The sequence below is a fragment of the Exserohilum turcica genome, assembly GCF_000359705.1.
Source record: "Exserohilum turcica Et28A unplaced genomic scaffold SETTUscaffold_14, whole genome shotgun sequence".
Classification (NCBI taxonomy): Eukaryota; Fungi; Ascomycota; class Dothideomycetes; order Pleosporales; family Pleosporaceae; genus Exserohilum; species Exserohilum turcicum.
Window position 1 is genome coordinate 876,956 of NW_007359959.1, and position 24,414 is coordinate 901,369.

General features: G+C 54.9%; 8 protein-coding genes across 8 annotated transcripts; 2 read left to right on the forward strand and 6 right to left on the reverse strand.

The window, feature by feature from the left end:
• Nucleotides 1-60: 60 nt before the first annotated feature.
• SETTUDRAFT_27004 (uncharacterized protein) lies at nt 61-799 on the reverse strand (the record flags this gene model as incomplete). The annotated part of the gene is made up of 3 exons (XM_008025108.1): nt 61-327; nt 391-543; nt 773-799. 3 exons carry the CDS (start codon nt 797-799, stop codon nt 61-63), a joined length of 447 nt encoding a protein of 148 aa, XP_008023299.1.
• Nucleotides 800-1,265: 466 nt separating this feature from the next.
• Nucleotides 1,266-3,103, reverse strand: SETTUDRAFT_148544 (uncharacterized protein). Its single transcript, XM_008025393.1, has 3 exons — nt 2,789-3,103; nt 2,255-2,731; nt 1,266-2,203 (listed from the first exon to the last, which is right to left on the reverse strand). Exons 1-3 carry the CDS (start codon nt 2,850-2,852, stop codon nt 1,434-1,436), a joined length of 1,311 nt encoding a protein of 436 aa, XP_008023584.1. The 5' UTR covers nt 2,853-3,103; the 3' UTR covers nt 1,266-1,433.
• A 483-nt stretch (nt 3,104-3,586) lies between these two features.
• SETTUDRAFT_106109 (uncharacterized protein) lies at nt 3,587-4,907 on the reverse strand (the record flags this gene model as incomplete). Its single annotated transcript, XM_008025394.1, has 5 exons — nt 3,587-4,059; nt 4,099-4,277; nt 4,324-4,536; nt 4,700-4,719; nt 4,752-4,907. 5 exons carry the CDS (start codon nt 4,905-4,907, stop codon nt 3,587-3,589), a joined length of 1,041 nt encoding a protein of 346 aa, XP_008023585.1.
• A 1,092-nt stretch (nt 4,908-5,999) lies between these two features.
• Nucleotides 6,000-6,909, forward strand: SETTUDRAFT_168167 (uncharacterized protein). Its single transcript, XM_008025395.1, has 4 exons — nt 6,000-6,202; nt 6,265-6,353; nt 6,477-6,613; nt 6,670-6,909. Exons 1-4 carry the CDS (start codon nt 6,057-6,059, stop codon nt 6,751-6,753), a joined length of 456 nt encoding a protein of 151 aa, XP_008023586.1. The 5' UTR covers nt 6,000-6,056; the 3' UTR covers nt 6,754-6,909.
• Nucleotides 6,910-6,933: 24 nt separating this feature from the next.
• On the reverse strand, nt 6,934-7,744 carry SETTUDRAFT_46515 (uncharacterized protein; the record flags this gene model as incomplete). Its single annotated transcript, XM_008025171.1, has 2 exons — nt 6,934-7,541; nt 7,619-7,744. 2 exons carry the CDS (start codon nt 7,742-7,744, stop codon nt 7,155-7,157), a joined length of 513 nt encoding a protein of 170 aa, XP_008023362.1. The 3' UTR covers nt 6,934-7,154.
• Nucleotides 7,745-8,034: 290 nt separating this feature from the next.
• Nucleotides 8,035-14,641, reverse strand: SETTUDRAFT_148551 (uncharacterized protein; the record flags this gene model as incomplete). Its single annotated transcript, XM_008025396.1, has 7 exons — nt 8,035-8,988; nt 9,337-10,074; nt 10,180-10,936; nt 11,091-11,826; nt 11,884-12,030; nt 12,089-13,516; nt 13,686-14,641. 7 exons carry the CDS (start codon nt 14,639-14,641, stop codon nt 8,405-8,407), a joined length of 5,346 nt encoding a protein of 1,781 aa, XP_008023587.1. The 3' UTR covers nt 8,035-8,404.
• A 2,243-nt stretch (nt 14,642-16,884) lies between these two features.
• On the forward strand, nt 16,885-19,534 carry SETTUDRAFT_176356 (uncharacterized protein; the record flags this gene model as incomplete). Its single annotated transcript, XM_008025397.1, has 1 exon — nt 16,885-19,534. The coding sequence occupies one exon, from the start codon at nt 16,885-16,887 to the stop codon at nt 19,471-19,473; it is 2,589 nt and encodes an 862-aa protein (XP_008023588.1). The 3' UTR covers nt 19,474-19,534.
• A 929-nt stretch (nt 19,535-20,463) lies between these two features.
• SETTUDRAFT_168169 (glycoside hydrolase family 128 protein) lies at nt 20,464-21,596 on the reverse strand. Its single transcript, XM_008025398.1, has one exon. It carries the CDS (start codon nt 21,471-21,473, stop codon nt 20,661-20,663), a length of 813 nt encoding a protein of 270 aa, XP_008023589.1. The 5' UTR covers nt 21,474-21,596; the 3' UTR covers nt 20,464-20,660.
• Nucleotides 21,597-24,414: the final 2,818 nt, after the last annotated feature.

Consider the following 24,414-nt stretch of genomic DNA (forward strand, 5'->3'; position numbering starts at 1 on the left):
ACCATCTTTATCATACACCAATGCCTACCAGCGCCATCGGCTTATACAAACCGCCTAGCCTTAGACCTTTTCGTCGTGAAACACAAAGCTAATGTCCCTTGGCCTTTGCGTGTTGTACCTCACAAAGTTCTCATCTCCTTGCGGTCTCTCCTTCTTAGTGTTGCTGGTGAGCATGCTCTGCACACTCACACACACGCTCTCCACATTGTGTACGGGGGACCAGCCAGAGCGGTCTAGTAGATCGAGGCAGATGATGCCATTGGAGTAGATATGCGGGTGCCAGGGTATCGGGTGGGTTTCATCGCGGACGAATACAACTTCGGGTGCCTAACAGACGGCATGGTCAGCGATTGGCTAGGCCGAGTTGGCTAGTTCCAAGAGAAGGAATACCTCGATAGGATACTGCGGACTGAAACCGAACTTCAGCCGGTAGGTTTCGCCTTGGTAGATGGGGTTTGCGTCCATGACTTGAATGTCCATGAGCCAGGTTTCAAAGTCGTCGGCTTTGACAAGCGTTATGCCCGGTGGCAGCTTCTCGTGCATCTGTTTCTCCGAGTTAGTGGCCCTTTCACGCCTATACGTATGAATGACATTTCCGCTGTATGTGGTTGGCCTGGGCGTGTGGACTGGTAGTGGAGGCGTATGCGCTTTGCAACGAACGGGAGGGTTACGGTACCTTTGCTAGCTCCTAGGGGGCTTGTTAACTTCGAGTTGTTCAAGTACTTGTCACCGCATGCGAGCTCGAGGGCTGCATCTTGCTGTGTAGACGTACCTTGCCTAATCGCTTGGCCGCGAACATGTTGCTGCGGCGCGCGCCTCTTTTCTCCTCAGATCAAATCCCACGTGTAGTCTGAACCAAGAGTGTCCAGTAATTTGCCAGGCACAATACAGAGCTGTCGTGAATCTTGGGTATGGGGTTGTGGCTTGGTCTATGCGGTCGGGCGCGGCGTCGTGTAGTTGGCGGGGGAGGGGCCGAGCGGTGGGCCTTTTTGTACGTGGCAGCCTAGTATCGCGAAAGAGAGCTTAGTGTGGTGAAAACAAGGAGGGAGCAATGGGGGAATCAAAGGGGTAAGCCCGGTTGCAAAGGGGAAGGCGCGCGTGGTTGTGTGGGCGGCTGCTTGGGCGGTTGCTTGGAGGCTTTGTGGCTCATGTCGAGTGACGTGCAATGCATGGCCCCATGTTTGCACCAGACCCTGCAAGTGCAAGCACAACCATTTTCACGTGATAGACATTGGCGACATGTCGTCCAGAACCCCATATCCAGCGTGAATTTCGACATTGATTCGCTCATGATATCTTTACGCGCCATACGCCGTAGCCGTAGCTTTTCCCAGCCGACATTATACAATGGCCCACGGACCAGAGACTGATAATATGGAAAACGCCAAACGCAATGAAAGAAACAAAAATGCCCAGCAAACATCATCGTGCCATTACGAGTAGAACGCGCCCTTCTGGAAGCTTTCGACACCCATGTCTCCTGCCTTGGTCTCGACTTTTGGTCCAGCTTTATCGCTCTCCTTGCTCACCGCCATGGCAGCGGTCCGGGCCGCAGCGCTGCTGCTGGTCATTGTTTGGCTTCTGCTGCTAGCTGGGCTTCCAACCTGGCTTCCGCTAGTGATTTGGGCAGGCGTCTTTCGCTGGATCGTCTCCAGGTAGATGCCGGGGAGATAGCCCACGCGGCCGTCTCTTGAACGGCACTTCCACCACTCTGACGCGTTGCCCATGGGGTCGCTCTTGCTAAGCACAGCGACCATGTCTCCCTTCTTCACCGAGAGGTCCATGCCCTGCATGTTGGCGTTGGGAGTGAAGTCGTACAGGACGCGACAGAACTCGAGTTTGTTGGGGTCGAGCACCTGGCCAGCCTGTGGGTTCTCCAACATCCTCCGTTGCTCCTCGGCCTCTTGTGATCGGGCAAGTGCCTTGATGAGCTTGCCCATGAGGTATGGCAGGCCAAACACAGCAAGCATGAAAACGACGAAAGGCTTCTTGGACGGCTTGGGAGGCGCCGGTGAGCCGTCTGGCATGCGGCCGTTGAAAGCCGCGAAGCTCGCGGGGGTCAGGGCGGTCGCATCAGCTGGCAAGGGTCGTCCGGTAAGCTTTGCAATGGCCGTCCTTATCCATCGCATGACGGTATATATGCCCAATACCGAACCTAGTGTTTGTCGCAGGTTTCCAAACTGTTCTGCTACGGATACCATGGCTGTTTTTTTTGTTAGTAAACAACACACATGGGATGAGGAAACCGACATACCGAAAAATGACGAATGCGTCGCCATGTATGTGCTTTGGAGCATCTGCGCGAAGCCACCAAAGGCGCCGACAATGTTCTCAATCAACTGGAATGTGGCTGCTGTGCTTTGGCTGAAGGACTGTGTAAGGCTGCTGTTTGGATCGCCCGGCATGCCGCCCATGCCTCCATACATTCCGCCCATGCTGCCGTACATGCCACCCATGCCGCCGTACATGCCGCCCATACCGCCGTACATGGACCCGTAGCCCCCGCCCATGGTCGAGTAGGGCGAGTTGTACGTGTTCATGCCTCCGTAGCCGCTGGCGTAGGGCGACGTGTATCGGTTGTTCATGCCCGAATATGTCGTCGCGTTGCGGTTCGCGACGGTGCTGAGCGAGTCGGGCACGGATGGCAACGGAGGAGCGGCGGCAGACGACGGGGACGCGGCAGTGGCCGTGGTGGTGCTGGGTGCTGTGCTGCTAGTCGAGCCGGTGAGTCCTGCATGGTGGTTAGTCACAATGGTTCCCGACATGCCAAACAGCGGGCGAAACTGACCAACCGAGGCACTTGTCGCGCCTGTGCTCGTCTCCCATGGCTTTGGCGGTGACGGCGAAGACATGGTGCCCTGCGTGTCTGGCTGCGTCGTCACGGCCGCTTTGCGCGCGAACAGCGGTCCGTAGCGGAGAGATGGCGTGGGATGGCGACAAGGAGAGAAGAAGTGCGGATGGCGAGAGGCTGGCGATTAGCTTAGCGGCGACTGAGTCGAGGCGATTCCTTGCGGGGAAACGGCCTGAGACCAGGACCGGGGGCTTGCCGTGACCAAAGGAGCGGATCCGCGTCGGCCGTTGACTCTGCACGCACACGCGCTCGCAGTCCCGTCGCGGATGGGACAAGAGATGCGGATGTGGGTGTGTGTGGAGAGCGATGAGGACTGGGACAGTAGCTGAGCATCAGCACAGCGGTGCCGTCGGCCGGGCTACGGCTGCATGCTGTTCTTTGACGGGGGCATCACGGGCGTTGGGTTGCGACAGACCTCGGTTTCTCGTGCCCGCTTTGGCAACCACTTGCCGAACACCTTTGCCACCACTCACCCGCCTGCACCTATCGGCCCACTCCGTCAGCCGTAATCGTCATCCCAGATCCGTCGCCTGCACCTGGCATGGCTGCCCCACGAACCGCACTCCAGACCTCTTCCATGTGTAATCACCTACAGACACCAGCCTGCACTGGCACAGCATTGCACCTTGGCCTTGCACCCTCTGTATTCCTATGTCAATATCTACAAGTACATGTGTCGTCTACCAATGTGCACCGGGTAACGCATCCCCTTGAGGCTAGCCTACGCGGGCCGTCTCAGTCGCCGATGGCATACAGCGAATGCACCCAGCTATCTGCATCATACGCCACCAGCCTCTGGATACTCTCGCCCGTCATCTGCGCAGAAAAGTCGAAATCGTCTTCTAGTACCAATGCCGTGATATGCGGATAATGCCACACGACGCCAAACTTCATCTTGCGTCCAACGGGCCGGCGGAACCAGTTCGAATCGCCGCCTTCTATATTGCCTTGTCGATGTATCGTCGACTTTGCACGCTCTGCCCCTTTGCTGAGCAGCTCAAAGGCATCGAATTCACCGCACCCTGTCGACCAGCAAGAGCACGGAACGTTGTTTCGGTCGTTGCCATATTGGAGCGCACGCGGAATCGCTGCGTTAAGGAACCAATATGCCGGCGCATCCGACAGCAACCCCTGATCGGTGCCCTTGTTGGGATAGTGGTCCATCTGAAACTCGATGAAGAAGGCCTTTGACGAGCCTGACCAGCCATCTGCAAATGTTAGGTCTGGTCAACATCTAGGGAAACAACTTAACATGCAGTGTGAAGTGGCATTCGGCCTCCAATACGGGCAGCCCGCGTCGCACTCTTTATCAGAGAGAACCACAATCTCCGTTTCAGAAGTACGCAGCGTGCCTTCAAAAGGCACACTCTCGGCTGCTACCTTGTCGCCTTGTGGAGCCACGTAGCTGAGAGAGTTGCCGAAAGCACTGCATCACGTCAACATCAGGACTTCTTTGTTCGTGAAAGACCTACTAATCAAATGTGCCGGATTTTGCCGGGTCCCCCAAGTTGGCCATGAAACTAAGTCCAGTAGCCTGAGCAGGTGCGCTTGATGTGTAGTATGCCACTCGTCTCCAGTTTGCGCCTTGTCTCTTCGAATCCTGTCGAGCTCCTAGACTGGTTGGAGAGGTAGGGCTTACGTAGGCCTGTCCGTTGGGACGCTGGAAAAGCGTGTCAAGGCTCATGCTGCTGCCGCTACTCCAAGTACTGTGCGATGAGGGAGACGGTGTGGAAAAACAAGGTAGTGGTGGCCCAACATATGTTGTGTTTGGCAAGGGTTGTGGAATATCAGTAGCATCGCACTTCTTCGTTACTGTCTTGGTCATTGTTACAGTAGTCCGACTCCAACTGATCGTCGTGTTGTATGTTCTTTTCACTACCGAAGTCGTCCATTTTGATACTGCCAAACGGGCTGAGTTGGTCGAGTCGGTTGTATTGCACAATGTCTCTTGCTCCTTCAATGCTCGGCGTCGGTTGTAGAAAGGTACCGTCCTTCGTTTCTGCATCCTTTGCGCTTCGCCTGGAAGCTGATAGACAGCAAGCTGGCTGACATTCATTGGTCCGCGAAGATGCATCGACACCTGCTGCGTCGTTAACACCCTGACCATCTGATCAATCGTAGACCGTACCTCTCCAAACAACGGTGTGAGTGGACCTGAGCTGGGGTAATCAACACGTTCATGGCCGCATAGGCCAGTTCGGGGATTAATGTTAATCGTGCGATTGTAGGCACCAGGCTGGCTGATGTTTCGATACGTGATGGCCCAAACTTCGGAGCAATACTAGTTGCCATCCGAGGACAGCTCAGCAGTGCCACGACATAGCTCCTTGGAGGTTTTGCTGTGCACCAAAGGGAAAAGTAGGACTGCGTTGAGTAGTGTATGCTTCATGCCGGATAGACTATGCTGGTCACTCGATCAATGTTGTGTAAAAAGTGTCGCGCAATGTTGAGCAGGAGACTTGGAGTGGATCGTGTTGAAATAGTAGATTGAGTATCCTATTTAGAAGGGCCGTTCTGCAACCACAACTCTGAATATGGAGAAGCCACGCTACGAAGGCTGAAGAAGGGGCCATCTCATCGTAACCCAGAAGGAACAGCTCAGCGCGCTCTCTTAGATGTACAGAGACCCGCATGTCCGATAACCACCTGCAAGATCTTCATTGACCAGCCTCTCTGTTTTCAGTCAGTCCACGTTTCCCTCAAAAGCATGAACTGAACAGAGAGAAGGATGTAGCATATTTCAGAATATAAGTTCAATGCACCGGCAAGACCCGTGAAGGCCTCGCCTAAAATAAGAGGTATCAGAAAATAATTTTGGTGGATCATCATTGTGCTGTAGGAGAAAAGAGAAATGCGTACACGTACCTGTGGGACATGGTCAGAGTTTGAGCTGCGTGTTAGTTACATGCTACTAGAGCAACATTGCAAGTGCACGGCGCTCATCTAGCCGCAACAAGGCCTGAAGATGGGTGGATGCGCCTGCATTTTGTTGTGCTAGAGCTGGGAAGGGTGAGAAGGTGAGGTTGGCAGACTTTTTGTCTAGCAGCAGGAGCTTTGACGCTAAGGCGGGCGCACGGTCCACCACACACCTAGCCGAGCCGCGAGAGAAATTGGTCGTTGGATCGCGAACTTCCATCACGACTCCAAGCCTTCCACACGTCTTCGTACTAATCGACCAGCTCTCCGCCCGGAACATTCATTCAAAATGGGTCGTCTTCACAGCAACGGAAAGGGCATATCAGCCTCTGCCATCCCCTACTCCCGCAACCCCCCCGCGTGGTTGAAGACCACCCCCGAGCAGGTTGTCGACCAGATCTGCAAGCTCGCCAAGAAGGGTGCTACTCCTTCTCAGTAAGCCGCAATTCGAAGAGAAGAGATTTTGGAGGATTGAGCGCTGACGGATGGTTTTGCAGGATTGGTGAGATCCTCCGTGACTCGCACGGTATCGCCCAGGTCAAGGTTGTCACCGGCAACAAGATTCTCCGCATCCTCAAGTCGAGTGGTACGATTACCTCCTACACATGAGAAAAGCGCAAGTCGACACAGCTCTGCTCCCAGCGAGGAGGCATCTGCGCGCTATATAAAACTGCATTTGTTGGTCTAGGCTAACATTTTGCGCTTAAAGGCCTCGCCCCCGACATCCCGGAGGACCTCTACATGCTTATCAAGAAGGCCGTTGCCGTCCGCAAGCACCTCCAGACCAACCGCAAGGACAGGGACAGCAAGTTCCGCCTCATTCTCATCGAGTCCCGTATCCACCGTGTAAGTTTTGCATTTTCGAGACGCTGGGCAATAGCATGGGCTAATGATTGCTTCAGCTCTCCCGTTACTACAAGACCGTCGGTACTCTCCCCCCTACCTGGAGGTACGAGAGCGCCACCGCCTCTACCCTCGTCGCATAAGCAGATGTAGGATTGGTGTGGCTGGTAATCGTGATGGAAGTCATTTACGTGGAGTTCATGGGCATGGATGCTTGCTTTACGGATACCTAGCAGCATCACGATACGGAATGAATCAAAAAGTATCATCTCAGGATGAATATACCCAATTGCAATCAGAGTGCCAAAGTGCGTGTTTGTGATGTCGATGCTGGTTTGACTTGGGTATCTTTTCGTATACGACGCCTGCCTTGTTACATGTCTTGCACGCCAGCTATACCACCTGGATATCTCCACACATTATCTTGAGTCGTGCAAACTACTGTCTTTAGTAGTTCCCTCCCGCTTGTTCTTTCCCAGCACATACATTATACCCCAGCAACCACTTGATCCTGCTCACCTTCCCTCAGCCCACGCACCACTTCTCAAGCGCCCTCCACCTCTGCACTTTTCTGCGCCAAAAACTCGCTCAGCCACTTGAGCGGCTTCTCGGGCTCCTGCGTCGCAAGATGCTTCATGGCCTCGAGCAGGTACGGCGTAACATTCTGATTCAGGTAGACGCGTGTAGGGCTCCCATGTGGAATCGGCTGCGAGGGCGCCGGCGCCGTGGGATGCGGTGAGTTTCGCGATGAAGCGGGCGTGGGCGTGGGCGCAGAAGCAGAAGCAGGAGGTAGTGTAGGTGCGTTTTGCGCTGCTGCTGCTGCTGCTGCTGCGGGCGTTGTCGACGACGACGGTGTTGGCGGTTGTGTTTGCACGGTAGGTTGATGCGATGATGCTGCTTGCGCTGATGACGATGAGGATTCACCTTGAACCTAAATATTTTTTTCCAGTTAGTTCGTTTTTTTTATATATTCCTCCTTGTCAAATTCCTGCGCAGGAAGTATCGTACTGCTTGTTCGGTGGTCGAGTCTGCCATTTCTACGTCTGCCGATTGTGCTTGTGCGTCGCCGTTTGTGATTGTGGCATCCGTGTCTGGGGTTTCTGGCGCTGCTGGGTTGGGAGATGGTTCGGCCATTTGGAGAGATTTTGTCGTGGCTGTTGGGATGAATTGACGCGTAAAGACGCGATTGGGCACGGTATAGGCAGTGAGTTTGCAGGGCGAGGGCGTAGTGTTGGTGGTTGCTTCGAGAGTGGGTGTAGCTTTGAGCTCTAGAGCAATGTTCAGGGATCACGGGCTAGCCTCGGCCATTGGCCTTGTGAGCTTCGTCCTCACTACCAACTTCACGTTTCGTTTTCACCATGGTCGAATGGCCTTGATCAAGCACAAAAGTCTGGACAGTCGCACTTGCAAGTAAATCTCGTGTGTTTGAATATCCTACAAGCTGATCTATAATAGCGTACTAAGAACAAAACAAAAGCATACAAATCCCAGAACGCCCAGTTGCATGTATGTACGTAAAGACGCGCTCGTCTTGAACTCATCGTATTTGCTCGGCCGTAACAACGCGTACTTCATATTCATGTTCGTCCTTCATATATGTCATCTACATTTACTCCATCAATTCTCGGTGCGAAGCTGCCGCAATGATTCAACAAGGCAAACAGCGCAAAAGAAAACCATCAAGTCAGATAACGGGAAATGCAATCAAGATGAAAAACGTGTACTCGCGGGGTGGAACCCGGAGCCTCTCATAAGGACTTTGGAAAAACTCTCATGTCCCTCCTTCGGGCACATCTAGCGAAGTCGTCGTTCAGCCGGGTATGGCACGTTGGTCGAAACCGTCGTTTTCATGTCGTTATTCGTAATCACACTGTTCGTGTCCCAAGTGCCAGCGTCAGAGACGCTGGTTTTGCTTCTCAGGAACTTTGGCCGGTCGGGTTTTGGGGGTTTTTGAGGCTTTGCAGGCTTTTCAGCCTTGTAAGGCGCATTGGCGGAGACGACCGTAGAAGGCCCGTTGTTCGCGTGGGTAACCTCACTGCTCGTGTCCCAGGTACCAGCGTCAGAGCCTTCATCAGAGAGGTTCTGCTGCTCCTGCTCCCTCTTCAGTCTTTCAAAAGGACCGAGCAGGTGGATCGAAGACGCGTGTCCTCCGCTTGGGTAGGGAATATTGGTTGAGACTGTTGTAGGCGGAGCACGCTGTGTAACAACACTATCCGTGTCCCAAGTACCAGCATCAGAGACGCTTGGCCTTCTTCGCATTTGAGAAATCCCAGCTGGGTAAGGCACATTGGTTGACACGGTGGTAGGTGGGGGGCGATAGCTTGTGATCTCGGTGGCGGTATCCCATGTGCCAGCATCAGACACACTCAGTCTTCTCTCTTGCCGCGGTGACGGGGGCACGTACGAGACGTCGCTCGTGGAGAAGTTTTTCGGGTACGGAATATTGGTTGACACAGTCGTAGGCGGGGGTCGATGTGTTGTGATTTCCGTGTTGGTATCCCAGGTACCAGCATCAGAAACACTCAATCTTCTCAGCTCCCGTGGCGAGGGAGGGATGTAAGATGCCTCGCTTGCAGCAAAATTTGTCGGGTATGGAACGTTGGTCGACACAGTCGTAGGCGGGGGGCGGTGGGTCATGATCTCGGTGTTGGTATCCCAAGTACCAGCATCTGAGACACTCAGTCTTCTCAACTCCCGTGGTGAGGGGGACTCGTAAGCAGCCTCACTCTCAGCAAAGTTTGTCGGATAGGGAACATTGGTCGACACAGTTGTAGGGGGAGCACGCTGCGTGAAAACGCTTGCAGTGTCCCATGTGCCCGCATCAGAGACGCTCATTCTTCGAGACTCGTGCGAGAATCCGGCTGGATATGGAATATTGGTCGAAACAGTGGTCTCAGGGCCACGTTGAGTTACCTCACTGCTGGTATCCCAGGTGCCGTCATCGGCAATGCTTCTTGTTCGTCGCAGATCCCAAGACAGCGCCGTCGGGTACGGAACGTTGGTTGATACAGTAGTGGGTGGAGCAACTTCAGTAACCTCGCTGGCGGTATCCCACGTTCCAGCTACAGAGACACTTCGCTGTCTCTTGATCTCCTTTGATTCTCTCTTCACGTCTTTGGAGTCACGCCTTGAATCATAGACGTAAGGATAGGGCACGTTGGTTGACACAGTGGTAGGTGCAAACTCATCGTGAGTGAAGACACTGTTTGTGTCCCAAGTGCCATTGTCGGAGATGCTCCTCACTCGTTTAACCTCACGTGACTCCCTCTTTGACTCTTTCGAATCTCTGGACGAGGTCGATTCCTTGGTTATATCCTTGCTGCCGTGGTTCCTTCTCCTTTCGCTCTTACTCTTGGTGCTTCCATTTGAAGGAGTGGGGTACAAGGCTTTGACGCCAGCGCTTCGACTCTCGTACAAGTAACGAGCCTTCTCGCGCTCGGTTTTATCCGAGCGATCACTCTTCTCTGTCCGGCTTGTGCGCTCGCTCTTGTGCGTGCGTTCACTCTTTTCTGTACGCTCGCTCTTTTCCGTGCGCTCGCTCTTCTCTGTGCGTTCACTCTTGTCCGTACGCTCGCTCTTGTCTGTACGCTCACTCCTATCGGTGCGCTCAGTGTCGGCCGATTTGTGTGTGCGGACACTAGAAGCATAGGTACTTCGCCGGCGGGCAGATCCAGGTCGAGGAGTGAATTCGACTAGATCATCTTCAACAGCTGATTCAGATCGGCGAGTGTGGGTAGAGCGACGACGTGAGTGCGTCGTTGAGGAAGTCCTCCTTTGCGGCAACAGACTCTCAATGTCATCTATGGCATCGTAGAGTGGAGACACAGTGTCTACCGGCGTAGGAGGACTTGCGTCAGTCTCCACGTCATCATCTTGGATAGCCTCCTCTGTTGGAGTTCTGGAAAACAGTGGTGGGAAGACCGCACTCTCTTCTGCAACAGGCAATGGTATCTCGGGCCTAGATACAGGCTTAGGAGGCGGTGGTGGCGGCTTTCTCCTTGAACTTGGTGGTTGTGAAGCAGCCAGACTTTCGACTGGCATGCCAATGATGTTTCTGGGAGACGTGAACACGGACGTCGGCGGTGGCGGTGGTGGATGTGTGTATGCATTTCTGTCACCTAGCGAGGGGCCAGAGAAAAGGCTCAACGCTCGCTTGATCGTTGAGGACTTTTCAGGCTTTTCAGGCTTGTCCGGCTTCTCTGACTTCTCCGTTGGTGATGATGGGCGCGGTCGCGAGGCAGCTTTCTCAGCCGTGTTCGTCTCGGTTTTGGTCGGGGAACGAGGAGCGGGGGGGTTTGTTTGCGCGTCTCGGGGAGGGGGGGATTCCTGTGGCAGCAACACGTTAGCCAAGTGTTTCTATGCAATCCTCGTTTTCGTAGGGGTCGGAGTGGTTCGCGTGGGTTGCAGCAATCAGGTGAAGTTCGAAAGTGCTCAGAAGTGCTCTGGGATAAAGTAAACACACACGGGTTGTGTCACATACCGGCGCCGGAAACTTGCCCTCGTCAGTCGGACTCGTTAATAGAGTGGTGTGGGATGGCAAACCAGCAGATTTGAGCTCCTCCAGCCTCGCCACTACAGGCTCAGCATCATCATACAAAGCGAGCCCATGATGGAGAACGCAGCCTTCATCGCGCGGCTCACCGTTGACCTGGAAGTTTTCATGTTTCGCTTCGCGGTACACAACAGGGAACATCCTCAAAAGTAGCCGTGGGTGCGAATCGGAGGTGGACGAGGTGTCCATGGGGGAACCTGGTGTGTCTTCTGGCTTGTAAGCGGGCCAATACTGATTACCGGTGAATTGATGCTCTTCATCGTGCAGAGCAGGCATGACTGCCGTGATCATTTCACGTTCGAGACGTGCAAATCGCCACGTCTCTGCGGCAAGCTTCACGATACGCTTGACTGCGACCTTGATACCTTCTTCCTCTCTTGGGTCGGCAAAGTGTTTGATCGCGTTGACGATTTCCTCGACAACCGTGCCAGCAGCTGTGTTGATGCGCTGCTTGGCACCGGAGCTCGTGAAAGCCGCTAGAAGAGTCTGTTGACGCCAGATTGCCTCTTTTCGCGTGCTTTTCTCGCGGATGTGATGGCTCATCGAAGAGAACAGCGAGTCAGCTTTGTCGTAACGACGGCCAAGGCTGAACAGGAAGGGACCAAAGACACGATAGGTGATGAGCTTCGCCACTGTGTGAGCTATGTAGGCCGATCGAACTTGTCTGTAGCAAGGTTGCTCGGTCAGTAAGTCATCTTTTGTTCGCAGTTGTCATGCTTACCTAGAGGCTCTGGTATCGCCGATGAAGGATGGTAGGTTAGAAGGCACTTGTCCAAGATCCTCTGGCGGTGGTCGTACTGGGAGATGGACGAAGTGAGTGGTTGCGAGGTCGATGATTTGTCTTTGCAGATGGGAGAACGATGACAGGCTGAGAGTGATGAGTTAGCGATCAGCTTCGGTTGAGAAGGACAGTTGAAAGCACTTACTAGTAGCTGTCGCCCTTGCTCTTGATCTCTGCAATGTCTCCATAGCACTCCATCATCTTCTCCAGCCTAGACTTCTCAGACTCGAGGTTGCTAGCAACGCTCTTGATGATCTCCTTCTCATGCTGGCTTTCAGCCTTGAGCTGTTCGTATTGTCTCAATAGCTCATCCTTCTCCTGTTCCAGGTGATCAGCCCTGGCTGCCTCTTCTTCGGCTTTCCTCGAGAGACTGCTGTGGATGTCGGATTCCTGGTGATGGGTATCCAAGAGTATACGCTGTTCCTCCCAACTCTTTTGGAAAAAGTCTCGCTCCCGCATGAGGGCATCACGCTCGGAGGCCCAAGCTTCCTGGTTCTCCCGCTCCCGCTCAAGGGCTTCTTGGAGCTTGGCACGAAGCTCAGAAGCCTCTTCGGCATCTTGTCGCCATTCTTCGGCAGCGGCCTCGGCCTTCTTCAGCTTCTTGTCGAACTGGATAGCGAGGGCAATCTTCTCGGCATCGTGCTTGGTATTGGTGGTGGATTTCCATTCGTCAAAGTCCCGCCATGTTCTTTCCCTCTCCTCGGCCGTACTCCTCTCGAGAGCGCGATGCACATCCTCCAGCTCCTTGTACCTAACCTCCCAGGACTTCATGGCTGTATCCAGGACCAGCCGTATCTCTTCAGCCTCGCGTTTCGACTTGTTGTTGTCGGCAATCTGCTGTCGGAGATCCCTCACCTGCTCTTCCAGGTTACCGATTTGGAAGTGTAGCCGGTTTGCCTCGGCTGAATGTCTATTCTCCAAGGTGCGAATCTTCTCCTTCAGCTCAAAGATCTCAGCATCCTTTGCCCGCAGCTTCTCTTCTTTCTCGGCACCTGTCCGACGGAGCAAGTCCTCGCGTGCGCTGAGCTGCGTGTGAGTTTCTTTGTGACGTGCAAGCAGGTGGTGCAGGTCTGGGATGGTGTGGGCAAGGCGTGAGTAGACGTCGGCAGACCCGTCTTCGATGGCAGGTCTGCTGGCCTCTAGAGCATGTGATGGATAGTCTCTAGAGCCCGAGGGGTCCAGCTGATGGAAGGGGCTGCCGTAGGGAGGATACCCAGGTGGGTATTGGCTCCATGTTTCTTGGTATGGGGAGGAGGAAGAGTGTGACGAAGGGTCGTAAGGATTGGGGTTAGGGGCGGGACAAGCCTGCTGACTCATAGCGTAGCCATGATGATTAGGGTAGTGAGGCGGCTGGGATGGCGGGGCATAGTAGCTGGGATGGTATGTTGGTGGAGGGGCGGGATAGGTCGGCTCGACAGGTACTCGGGATGCAAAAACGCTACGTGGTTGCTGCGGGCCCAAGTGGGCCCTGGACACTTCATGCGCTTCACCGCTAAATGGGCGCCTCGACGCTATCCGGTTCGGTACTAGGCTCGCTTCTGACTCGTCGTCGCTGTCAAAGGTAGGTGCGTGTCTGTAGAGAAGTGTCGAGTTAGCCAAATCGTTCGCCGAAACGTTGCAAGAATAGCCCAGGTGTTTGGCGACATGTCGTCATGCGGCAGCCGCCCGAAACGTGACGCGCTGTGTGCCCGCAGAAGAGCCGAGCAACGTGCTGGGAGAGCAAGGAAGGACAGTCAACCTACATCGGGCGTACTCTGCTCATAGGCGGACTGGGTGCAGGAGGTATGTCATCATCCATAAAACGCGAGACGGCATAGGGCTTTGGTGGATAGTTTGGACCCGCTCCCTGCGTTCGAAGCTTCCGTGCATGTGGCGCGAAAGATCGATACGATCTAAAGGGTCGATCGGACTGGCCTGGAGAGTGGTCTTGTGCTTGTGCACGATATCCTCCCGACGGAGGCGTCTGAGCACGTGCTGGTTCCGCTGCTGCTCGCCGTTCCTGACTTCCTGTAGGCGGCATGGGAGGGGGTCCGGCGTCGTTTGGTACTCGATCACGTGAAGCTTCTTCGATGGCTCTCCGAGCAGCCTCGACCTGCTCCGTCTCTTTTTGGGCACTCGTAGTGCCGTTTGCAGCCAGACGCGCCTCTGTGTTTCTTCGGTGCTGCTCCAGTCTCTCGCGCTGCATCTGCTTGTACTCGAGCTGCTCATTCTCCCTCTTGGCTCGCTCTGCAAGCGCGGCTTTTTCAATCTCGTCTTGAGCCTCCGTCGCCCGTATCTCTTGCTCCATTAAAGCCAGAAGCCGCTTGGCTTCATACACTTGTTCCAGTGTCTCTCTTTCGGCCCTTTCGCGAATCGAGCGCTCTCGCCGTAGTTTTGCTGGGTCTTTCTGCTCCTGCCTGTCGGCTTCGCCCGCTTTCTGCTCTTGTGCGGCTACTTGAGCAGCCTCGTCTTCTTGAGCCTGTGCCGCGTCTCGTTCTTGCTCAAGTTCCTGTAGCAATTCTCTTGCATCAGCCTCTTCTTTCTCTTTGCTCTTCCTCTCGTCCTGATCCTGGTCTAACCGCTTTTGCCGCTCTTGCAAATGGACATGATCGCCATTCTGTGGAGCGTCTTCAACAAAGCCAATGGTGATTCTTTCCTCGTCGGTTGTCCTGGGGCGCTCTAATCGAACGTGCATTGTTGCTTCTTGCTCTTCTTGCATTGTTGCTGCTGGCTCTTCTTGCGCGCCATGACATGGTTCTTCATGTGTTGCAGGCATTTCCGGTATCCTTGGAGCCGCTTCAGCTTGTTCCCTGTCTGGAAATACTACAGGTTCTGCAGCTGATTCGATGGGGCTTTCAGCTGGCCACGCGTCGGCAGTTGGCTCAGATTCTACAGCAGGCACCTCGAGCGCTTCTGGTGGTATTTGCGCATCCTCGTCTGCGCCAGATGTCCCGTTGGGTATTGATTTTTCCGGATTGTAAGTCGTGTTGGGAAGGCACTCGGGTGGTTCTTCTTCTTCTTCTTGGGGTAATGATGGCGGCGGCCCTTGGGCTGGGTCGCTGTCAAAGGGTTCGCCAGAAATCTCATCCGGCTCCATTGACTCAATCACTGGTGCTTGGGGGGCTTCGAGGGCATCCAATTCGTCTGTTGGAAGCGGTTCTGCCTGCTCGTCGCCAGAATTTTCCTCCGTCTGCTCTAACCGGAGGGCGGGCGCCTCACCGCCGTCGTCAGGGCTGACAATGGGCGCGGCAGTAGCAAGAGGCTCACTCGAAGACATGGCATCTACTTGTGAATCTGCAGGCAGTTCGGGAGCCTGCGTAATGTGTGGCTCGGCAAGCACAGCGGGCGATGTGTGGTCTTGGACTGGATGTAGGACGTCGTGCTCCTCAGCCAGAGGCGGCTCCTGTCCTAAAGCGGGCCCTGCTTCTAGGCTGTCATCTAATGGATGCAGCGACGACTGCTCAAGCTCATTGGCGGCTGGGAGCAAATTCTCGACGCTCTCGTTGGCTGCGCCGGGCTGGGTGGCTTCGGTCGGAGCTATTTGGGGCTGCGAGTCCGGTTGCTGGTTCATGGGTGGATCTGGTGGTGCGACAGGAGCGCTCTCAGCAGGCGGCGGGTGTGCATGTCTGTGGGGAATAGGCTGTGAACTGTCGATGTGTGTTGAAGATGCAGCCGGCGACGTTTCCAGCGGCGTGGTTATGGCAGCCTCGCAGGGCTCCACTCTGGAGGCGGCTGGCACTGACTGCTCCCCGGACGCAGCGTCCGTGGGTGGTGGCTCTGCTGGCTCTGCTGGCTCTGTTGGCTCTGTTGGCTCTGCTGGCAACGACATTTCAGGCGCTTCAGCAACGGGCTCGCCTGTATTCGTTGGCACATTGTCAGGGGGGGTTGCAGACTCCAGTGGGGTCTGGCAGTGCGAGGTGTTGGTTTGTTTCTTCTCCATGACTACCGCTGACTACGGACGAAGCCTATTATTTACAGTACAGACAGAAACCACCCGAAGACGAGAAATTCCAGTTCAATCGCACCTCCTCTCCCGACAAACGCGTGCAATGGCAAAAGAGAGGCTGGGGGCTTGGTAACAGGGCATTCTGGCGAAAATTTTTGAGCAACAGACCGTGAGCACGCGCATAAGAAGTATATAAAGAAGGCGCCAATGCAACGCGGTCCCGCGCCCAATAGGCAGCGAGCCGGGAGCTGCCAGCACATGCAGCACTCGAGCGGCCTGAGCTGTGAGCGCCCTCTTTCACCAACGGCGCCCGCCTCGGCGAGCCCTGGCGGGGTTGCTTGGAGCGCAGCGGCAGCGCAGCGGCAGCAGCAACATGGCCGTCGCGGGCGCCTGCGTGGTGTTGCAGTCTGTCGAGCCACGAGGCCAGCGCGCAGTGGACTGGCAGCGCGGCCGTGGCACCAAGGGCGTGTCGCCATGTGCGCTCTCATATCACGGCGAGAGGCGATCCGGCGACGCAGCATGGTGCAAGCGATGGCGGCGCTGGGATGGGGGGGTCAGCATGCAGCGCCGACAGGGAACGAGGCGTAGCATGTTGCAGACGGGCATGCTAGCTGCATGGCAGCCTCGAGCTGGAGGCGGTAGGGGTACGGGGGGGTGTGGTGGGCGTGGTGGGCGTGGTGAGGCTAGGGAGAAAGCAGCAGCGGTGTGTGTGAGGGTGCAGAAGCAAAGATGCGTTGGCAGCAGCGATACATGAATTGCCGCCCCACCTGACCGCCGCCTACGGGCTAGCGCGCTTGGGGCCCCCGGCGACGTCTGCGCGCTGCTGCCTCTCTCTCCCCTCGCCCGCCCGCCTGCCCGCCTGCCCGCCCGCCAACTGCTTGCCCGCCCGCCCGCCCGCCAGCTGCTGCCCGCCGCCTGCTGCCCGCCGCCCTCTGCGACACGGCCTGGCACGACGGAACCGACCATGCGCCGCCTGCACAGCCAGCAGTTCTTCACATCCTGCGTGCTGGCGCGCCATGGCTAAGCTGCGTTCGGCGCGGAACAGGCCGCGCGTGCCCTCGTCCGACGACTCTGAGCACGCCGAATCGCTTTCACCGCCTCCCCAGCCTCCCCAGCCTCCCCAGCCGCTGCCCCCCACGAGGGCCGCACTAACTCGCTCCCGCCCGCACACACGCGCTGCCTCGACGACACCACCCGCCACTGCTGCTGCTGCTAGCAAGCCCGTATACAAGCCGATAACGTCCTTCTTCAGCAGCGTCCCCCGCCCGCCCTCGTCGCAGCCCACGCCGAGCCCCGAAAAACCGGCCGCGTCAATTGAAGACTGGGACGACATCTTCGACTCGGACTACGATGACCATGACGACCATGTCAAGCCCGTCCACCCTCCTCCAAGGGCGCTCCCGGTGCGAAAAAGGCCAATCGCGGCAACTGCCCCAACAGACGCTGCCTCGGCCGTGATTGGCAGGCAAAAGTTCCTGCGCACCGCAACCGGAGCCCGCAGCACGCCTCCCATCTCGTCCCAGCTACCGCCGCGCGATGCCGACGACGGGCGGCCCTGGACCGACAGGTACGGCCCCGTCTCCCTGGACGAGCTCGCCGTGCACAAGAGAAAGGTGGCCGAGGTGCGCACATGGCTCACAGACGTCTTGGGCGCCAAGGCGCGCAAGAGGCTGCTGCTGCTCAAAGGCCCTGCTGGCAGCGGAAAGACGACGACCGTCTCCCTGCTCTCCAAGGAATTGGATATAGACGTGCACGAGTGGAAGAACCCGACTGGGTCCATGTCCACGGCCGACGGTTTGTCCTCTGCTACCGCTCAGTTTGACGACTTTGTCGGGAGGACGGGCACCTTTGGCAGTCTGGCCTTTGATAGCCAAGTCCCAGCTGCCCAACCCGCCTCGTCGAGCAGTCGCACGGGTAGGAAACAGCAGTTGATCCTAGTAGAGGAGTTTCCGAATACATTCACACGTACTTCTTCGGCCGTCCAATCTTTCCGCTCTTCCATCCTCAAGTATCTTGCTGCCACCACGCAGTCAGCCACTGCATTTTTCTCAGGTCAAGTCGATCCCGACCAGTCAGTGACTCCCATCGTTATGATCATCTCCGAGACACTACTGTCTACCAACACGGCAGCAGCTGACAGCTTTACCGCCCATCGCCTCTTGGGCCCTGAGATTCTGACTCATCCTGGAGTGACTGTTGTCGAGTTCAATCCAATCGCACCCACATACATGACCAAAGCCCTAGACACCATTATCCTCAAGGAGGCCAGGAGGTTTGGCCGAAAGAAGACTCTGAGCCCGCAGGCTATTCAGCGCCTTGCGGAGCTCGGCGACATACGCAGCGCAGTCTCATCGCTCGAGTTCTTGTGTCTACGTGGCGACGACGCCGACGGCTGGGGCGCAAAAGTCAACTTCACCAAGAAGAAGACTCCAAAAGACACGCCAATGACAAAGATTGAGCAAGAATCTCTTGAGATGGTGACGCAGCGGGAGAGTACGCTTGGCATCTTCCACTCAGTCGGCAGGGTTGTCTACAACAAGCGTGTCGCGGAGAGCGCCAGCGCGCCAGTTGCGCAACCGCCCAACTGGTTTCCTGAAAGACGAAGACCAAAAGTTTCCGAAGTCAACGTTGACACGCTCATTGACGAGCTAGGCACTGATACACAGACGTTTGTTGCCGCTTTACACGAAAACTATGTTTTGTCATGTGCAGGCGCGGATAGTGAAGAAACCATGGATGCTGTTGCAGGGTGCATAGAAGCCCTCTCTGATGCTGATCTTCTCTCTCCGGATCGTTTTGGCGCTGGTGGCGGGCGTAGAAATTTCCAGGGGACGAGTGCGGACAATCTGCGCCAGGATGAAATATGCTTCCAAACGAGCGTGCGTGGGCTACTATATCACTTACCACATCCTGTCAAACGAATGGCTCCCCCTCCTGGCGTCATGGGCATCAAAGCAAAAGGCCAGGGTGCGAGTGGCAGCATGGCCAAGGGCAATGCATTTGTCATGTATTACCCAGCATCGCTTCGCATATGGAAACAGCAGGAAGAGATTGGAGACCTCTTGGATATGTGGGTATTGCGGGCACAGCGCGGCGAGCTCTTCTCGATCGCATCAGGCGCCCCGAAGCCAGCGGCACCCAGCGGAGGTGTAGACACTTGGAGAAGGAATGCTTCATTTTCACAGTCAACGTCAACACAGGGGCCCAAGTCTAGCGAAGACGATGCATCAGCCCCAGTCCTCTTAGGAAGCGGTGGCTCAGCTCGCCACGAGATGCTCCTGGAGCGCCTCCCTTACCTCACCACTATCCTGCGAAAGTCACACATGCCCTCTTCATCCACCGCTGCTACAGTGCGTGAGATACGAAAGATTACTGCATTTACCGGAGGTGTTTCGTCGGGTGGTGATGAAGAGGATGACCTGGAGGACGACCTTGGCCCTGGAGAGCAAGAGCAGTGGACCACCGACAAACCAGCGCCAGAGACACCAAAGAAGAAAAGAAGGGTCAAGTTTGAGACCAAGGAGCAGGAACCTGAATCGGCAATACCCGGACTGGTAGATAAAGGCGCCAGTCTCATATTGAGCGACGATGACATTGAGGACTGATGAGACCTAATATCATGTACAACACGCCAAAGCGTCATGGCATGACGTAGACGAGACAGATACCACGATGGTGTTGGGCGCGTTTATTTACTGCCTGGATTCGAGCATATATACCAAGATGATAGAGAGAGAGAGAGAGAAAATTACATTTAATAATTGCGATGGGCATGGTCCATGGATCTTCCCCAGTGAAAAAAAAACCATGAAATCTTGCGCACTGAACCATGGTTGTTCCCTCCTCTGAAGCCAATTCTGCCCTTTTCTTCTGTGTCGCCCGGATCGTAGATTGATATCCAACAACTATATGAACATGCGCTCTTTGTGTTCTGTATGCGCCTCCACCAAAAACCCTCTCTCTTCTTACAATGTTGCACACTTAACAGAAGCGAGAGAGAGAAGGAACAAAAAAAATATATATCGTTGTGATATTATTTTACTCGCTGCTCTAATTTGCGCATAATTGTATCTCCTCCCCCTCCTCCTCCTCCTCCTTCTTGCGTCCCTTTGGCATCCATCTCGCTGTTACTATTGTCTGTCTGTCTTTCTTCCTTTCTTTCTTTTTTTCGCTTCTTCTTTTCCCATTTTCATTTCATTTCATTTCATTTCATTTCATTTCATTTCGCCATGGGCAAGCAAGATCAGCGCGATAGGGGGCCCTTGCTGCTTGTGCTTGTATTGAAACAAACCAAAAGCGAAAGAGACTAAAGAAAAACCAAGTAAAATCTCTTCTGTACGGTAACTGGTCAGTGTCGGTTGAATTCCCAGACAAATCTTTTTTTCTTATCTTTGATTCGATATTTGGGCGGTTGAATGGAGGGGGGTGGGGGGAGCTGAGGCTGTGTTCATTATATAAGGAGGTTGCAGCATGCGGTTTGGTTGAGTTCAACGATGACTATGGCAACGCCTTTGTCTGTCGCAACGTACTGTATCATGTCACGTGGGAAGAGGCAAGACTGTATGATGCTCAATGAATGTATTGATCATAATTGTGTTCCTGTTTGCACAAGAGAGAGATATATATAAAAGGGCGTCTTGATAACATTGTGAAAGTGGTATCTTGACAGTTGAAAAGAAGAAGAAGCGTGGTCGTAAAGTCGTCATATGCGTGTCTTTTTTGGAGAACCAGCATGCGAGGACGCTCGCTCTATTTGTTTTTGTTTTCTTTTGAATGGGTTTTGGTTCTTTGCTTATGCGTTCGCAAAGACCTGTCCGGCGCTGGAGAGACCAGATCCATCGGGGGTGATCAGGTACTGGTTTGCGTCGCTGGGCGCAACCATGTGGTAGGCGTAGCGCTCGATCCATGGCTGGGCATCGAGCCAGGGGAGGACTTCCTTGAGGAACTCGGCGGCATCGCCTTCAGTGACGCCAAACTCGCTGACCCACACGGGCAGGTTGAAAGTGTCGTGGAACTTGTTCAGGTAGTCCTTGAAGTCTTGAGGCTTGGCCCACGCGTAGTAGTGGGTGACGGCAAAGTCAACTTGGCAGCCAATGCAGAGCTGCATGAAAGACTTGAGCCACTCGATTCCCTTGCCGGGTTCGTTACCGTTGGTGACGGCAGGGGAGCCGATGCGGAGACCTTGGCTGGCCAGAGGCTGGATGAGCTTCAGGTGGGTGGCGACGGCGGTTGCGACGTCCATGTTGGAGCCTCCACCACCGACCTGGTCGGGCTCGTTGAAGCTCAGCACGTGTGAGACCTTGTACTTCTTGCGGGCATTCTCAATGTTGGTGTTCCACGTCGAGGCACACCACTCCTGGTTGGAGTGGAGCAGGGGAACAAATTCGAGGTCAGGTGCCTCACCATCGATGACAGCCTCCCAGTCATACATCCAGGTGACCTTGGAAGAGCCGGCAAAGTAACGAGTCCATTGCGATCCAGGAACGCCGTTGTGTTGCTTGGGAAAGGCAAGGCCACGCTTGCCTCCATCGCGGAGCCGAAGAGGAGAAGCCTCAATCAGGGTGGAGAGGCCAGCAAGGGCCATGATCAGGGGTGAAGTAAGCATTGTGAAGGAATGTATGAATCTGACGGATCAGAAAAGGAATGTGGGGTGCTAGCTAGAGCAGGTGTTTCGACAAAGTTGTCAAAGGAGAGACTGAGTGCTGAAGACAAAGTTGAAACTCGGACTGGGGGGTGTTGGGGGAGCAGCCATGTCGATACTTATAAACTAAGGAAATGAAAAAAACAGATGCGTATGTGCAGATTCAAACCTTAATCATCATAACGACCCACCCGCAGCACATGGCTTACACGATGGCTCGGCAGTGTTTGCCCAGGCGCGCTGTTTCGACCCAAGACTGTATGTGCCAACTCCGACTCAAAAGTCCACACGTGTGGTAGGACTATGGGGCTATCCCGCACGCGCCCGTCAGCCGCGATTTGACGGCGCCAGCTGTGGGGGTCTGACCGCTCGTCAATCACTGTAGGGCTACGAGGGGCCAAGATGTGGTGGAAATTACCTCCTGGATAGGCGTCGAATCACGACGGCCAGGGCGCACTGTCGGTCGCCGAGTTGTTGGAGCCACGTAAAGTTCCGCGGCATATGCACGATACGTGTGATGGCGGTGGATAAGGCGAACACAGGTTGAGGCCAATCTAGCGCGTGATCCATGTCTGGGCCGCGTGCCTGCGCAGGTACAAGGCGCGGGAGCGAAGTTCTGTCCACGGCCACCGGATGGAAAAGACTTCTGGCCGACCGTCTAGCCCTGCACGTCGTCTTCTAGCGCCGTGCGCTAATGCGCTTCGGGTAAGGCCCTTGGCAGCAAAATCAACGTCCCGCCGCAAATCCATTCCCCCTTTGAGCGCCTCCCAGCTCACGCCCTACCACTCTCTCTGTGACGTATCCTCGTCTAGACCACCTTTGGAGATGCCCTTCATATCCGGCCGGCCAAGTCGGTCGTCGTTACCGCGGCTTTCTTTTTTCCTCAAACACCTGCGCCACACGCAATCTGGACCGTACGTATGCTAGATTACCAGTAAGCACCTTATACTTATCAATCGTACTGGGCGTGCGGCGGAGCTGCCAATGGCATCCTACCGGGCCGCAATCCTCCGTCGGCTTTAACGAACGGGGGCGCTTAACAAATCGCTTCGGAAGCCGCTCCATGGCATGCTCGCCTGCTCTTCCGGCAAACTGTACGTGGCGTTCTCAACACGGGCGGATGGATGCTGTCCCTTGTTCCCCGACCTGCCATGTGCGCGCAGGCGGGTCATCACTGTGGGACGTTGCCAGGTCGAGGCCTTCTTTGCTGCCAGTGTCGACGTTCGCCATTACTCCACCAGGTCATCGTATTACTGACACGCTTACGTCTCCTTGGAAAGCTTCATACTTGGCAGCCCAGCGCCGAGTTCGGGTGCAACGAATCGCCTCTGTGAGGTACCTGCATTGTGGCCTTAGCTGGCCTACCAAGGTCTCGGCCCGTTTCACGCCAGACTTTGGGTCATTCTTTACTCATGGTTAGGCGCTGATTGCCCAGTGCGGCGCGTGGCTAGACATACTTGGCGCCTAGAGTAGGGGACTGGCTGAAAACGACCACCAAGACTCTCATTTCGGATGCCAGCACGAGAGACAGATACTGCTGCAAGATAGCGCGCGCTGCGAGTTATCTGCCCCTTGTGCTGAATTTTTGTCGTGGCGGGCTGAAAACCTCCACTGTTGACGCCACTTTTTGAAAGAAAATCCACGGTACACTAATGCATTCCTGGCCGACGTCGCCTGCAGGGCTTTCCCGGGCGTGAACAGGAAGGTGGGCAGAAACGGACGCATTCAGCCGAACCTGCCTGTGCAGGAAGAAGGGCCGATGCAACCAGATGCGGTATTGGATCAGGAACCATGTGTCAACACATTCCTTCATGGCAATATTATCAATGTCTGGTAAGAGCAAAGCATCTGCATGCGCGGTACCTTAGTACTGTTTCGTAGACGTCGAACGGAGAAAGAAAAAAAACAGAAAGTTCTTTTTATCCTGTAAGCTGACCCGACTGTTTTGTTTCATGGCGCGATTGGGCTCAGCACCACTGAAAATAGAGTTTGTGGCTCCCCTTTCTTCAGCCAACAATGCCAAGACGACACGCCCCCAAACCAGAGTCGGGGTATTCGTGGACTTGCCGTGGCAGAGTTCCGCTCGCGTCCAAGACCCAGTTGGATATATAATCTCTGGGCTATAGCCCTCAAATTTAGAGGATGACGTTGCCGTGTAAAAACAGTCGATGCATACGAGGCTGGAGGTGTCGTAAGTCATTCGCACCCTTTGATAATCAGTGTTTTATCGATATACGCGACATGGTTGCGGACTCATGAACTGCGTGGTAAGAATTTACGAGCACGACCTGCTTGGTGATTCCTCAGCTTGGCAAGACAAACAGAACTTGGATTTGCACCGATCCATGGGATTCAGTTGTTATGGGAGTGCGTAATCCTACGCTCACTCTGTCTATAAAGAGATGCGATGTGTGGCGCTCAGCATCACGATTCTCACCATCACGGCTCAGCCACTCGTCTTCCAGACGCGCCATGATTCTTTGTTTCAGGATACGAGAACACGTTGCCAGTATGTACAGCAGAACTGGATCGACGGCGTATTCTGCGAGTCAGAAAAACCCACGAGGCAAGAGTGGCTTACCTACCTCCATATGTGTGTGTATGTACGGAGGTGCCTCACAAAAGTTTTGTCCCACGCTAATCTCGGCGCTTCGGCATAACTCTTCTTGGCGCAACTCCCACCTTTGAGCTGAGTAGCTGTACGATTTGTCTGTATCTATCGTTACAATGTCTCCTAATACTGATCCTTACACCCGCACCTTAATTGTGGCGTTAAAGTCACCTTCTGTTGGCAAGTCTACATCACAGATCTCTGAACTTACTGGTGTTCATCCTCGTACGGTCAATCGTATCTATAGTAGAGCTATTGAGGCTGGTTTCGAGCCAAACGTTCTCCCTCTTAAGA

Bases quoted from the DNA above. Each gene is read 5' to 3' on its own strand.
- SETTUDRAFT_148544 (XM_008025393.1), bottom strand. From the start codon at position 2,852: ATGTCTTCGCCGTCACCGCCAAAGCCATGGGAGACGAGCACAGGCGCG. The intron at 2,732-2,788 runs GTCAGTTTCGCC...ACCACCATGCAG, and splicing joins CGCGACAAGTGCCTCGGTTG to GACTCACCGGCTCGACTAGC. The intron at 2,204-2,254 runs GTATGTCGGTTT...CAAAAAAAACAG, and splicing joins GACGCATTCGTCATTTTTCG to CCATGGTATCCGTAGCAGAA.
- SETTUDRAFT_168167 (XM_008025395.1), top strand. From the start codon at position 6,057: ATGGGTCGTCTTCACAGCAACGGAAAGGGCATATCAGCCTCTGCCATC. The intron at 6,203-6,264 runs GTAAGCCGCAAT...ATGGTTTTGCAG, and splicing joins AAGGGTGCTACTCCTTCTCA to GATTGGTGAGATCCTCCGTG. The intron at 6,354-6,476 runs GTACGATTACCT...TTGCGCTTAAAG, and splicing joins CCGCATCCTCAAGTCGAGTG to GCCTCGCCCCCGACATCCCG.
- SETTUDRAFT_168169 (XM_008025398.1), bottom strand. From the start codon at position 21,473: ATGCTTACTTCACCCCTGATCATGGCCCTTGCTGGCCTCTCCACCCTG.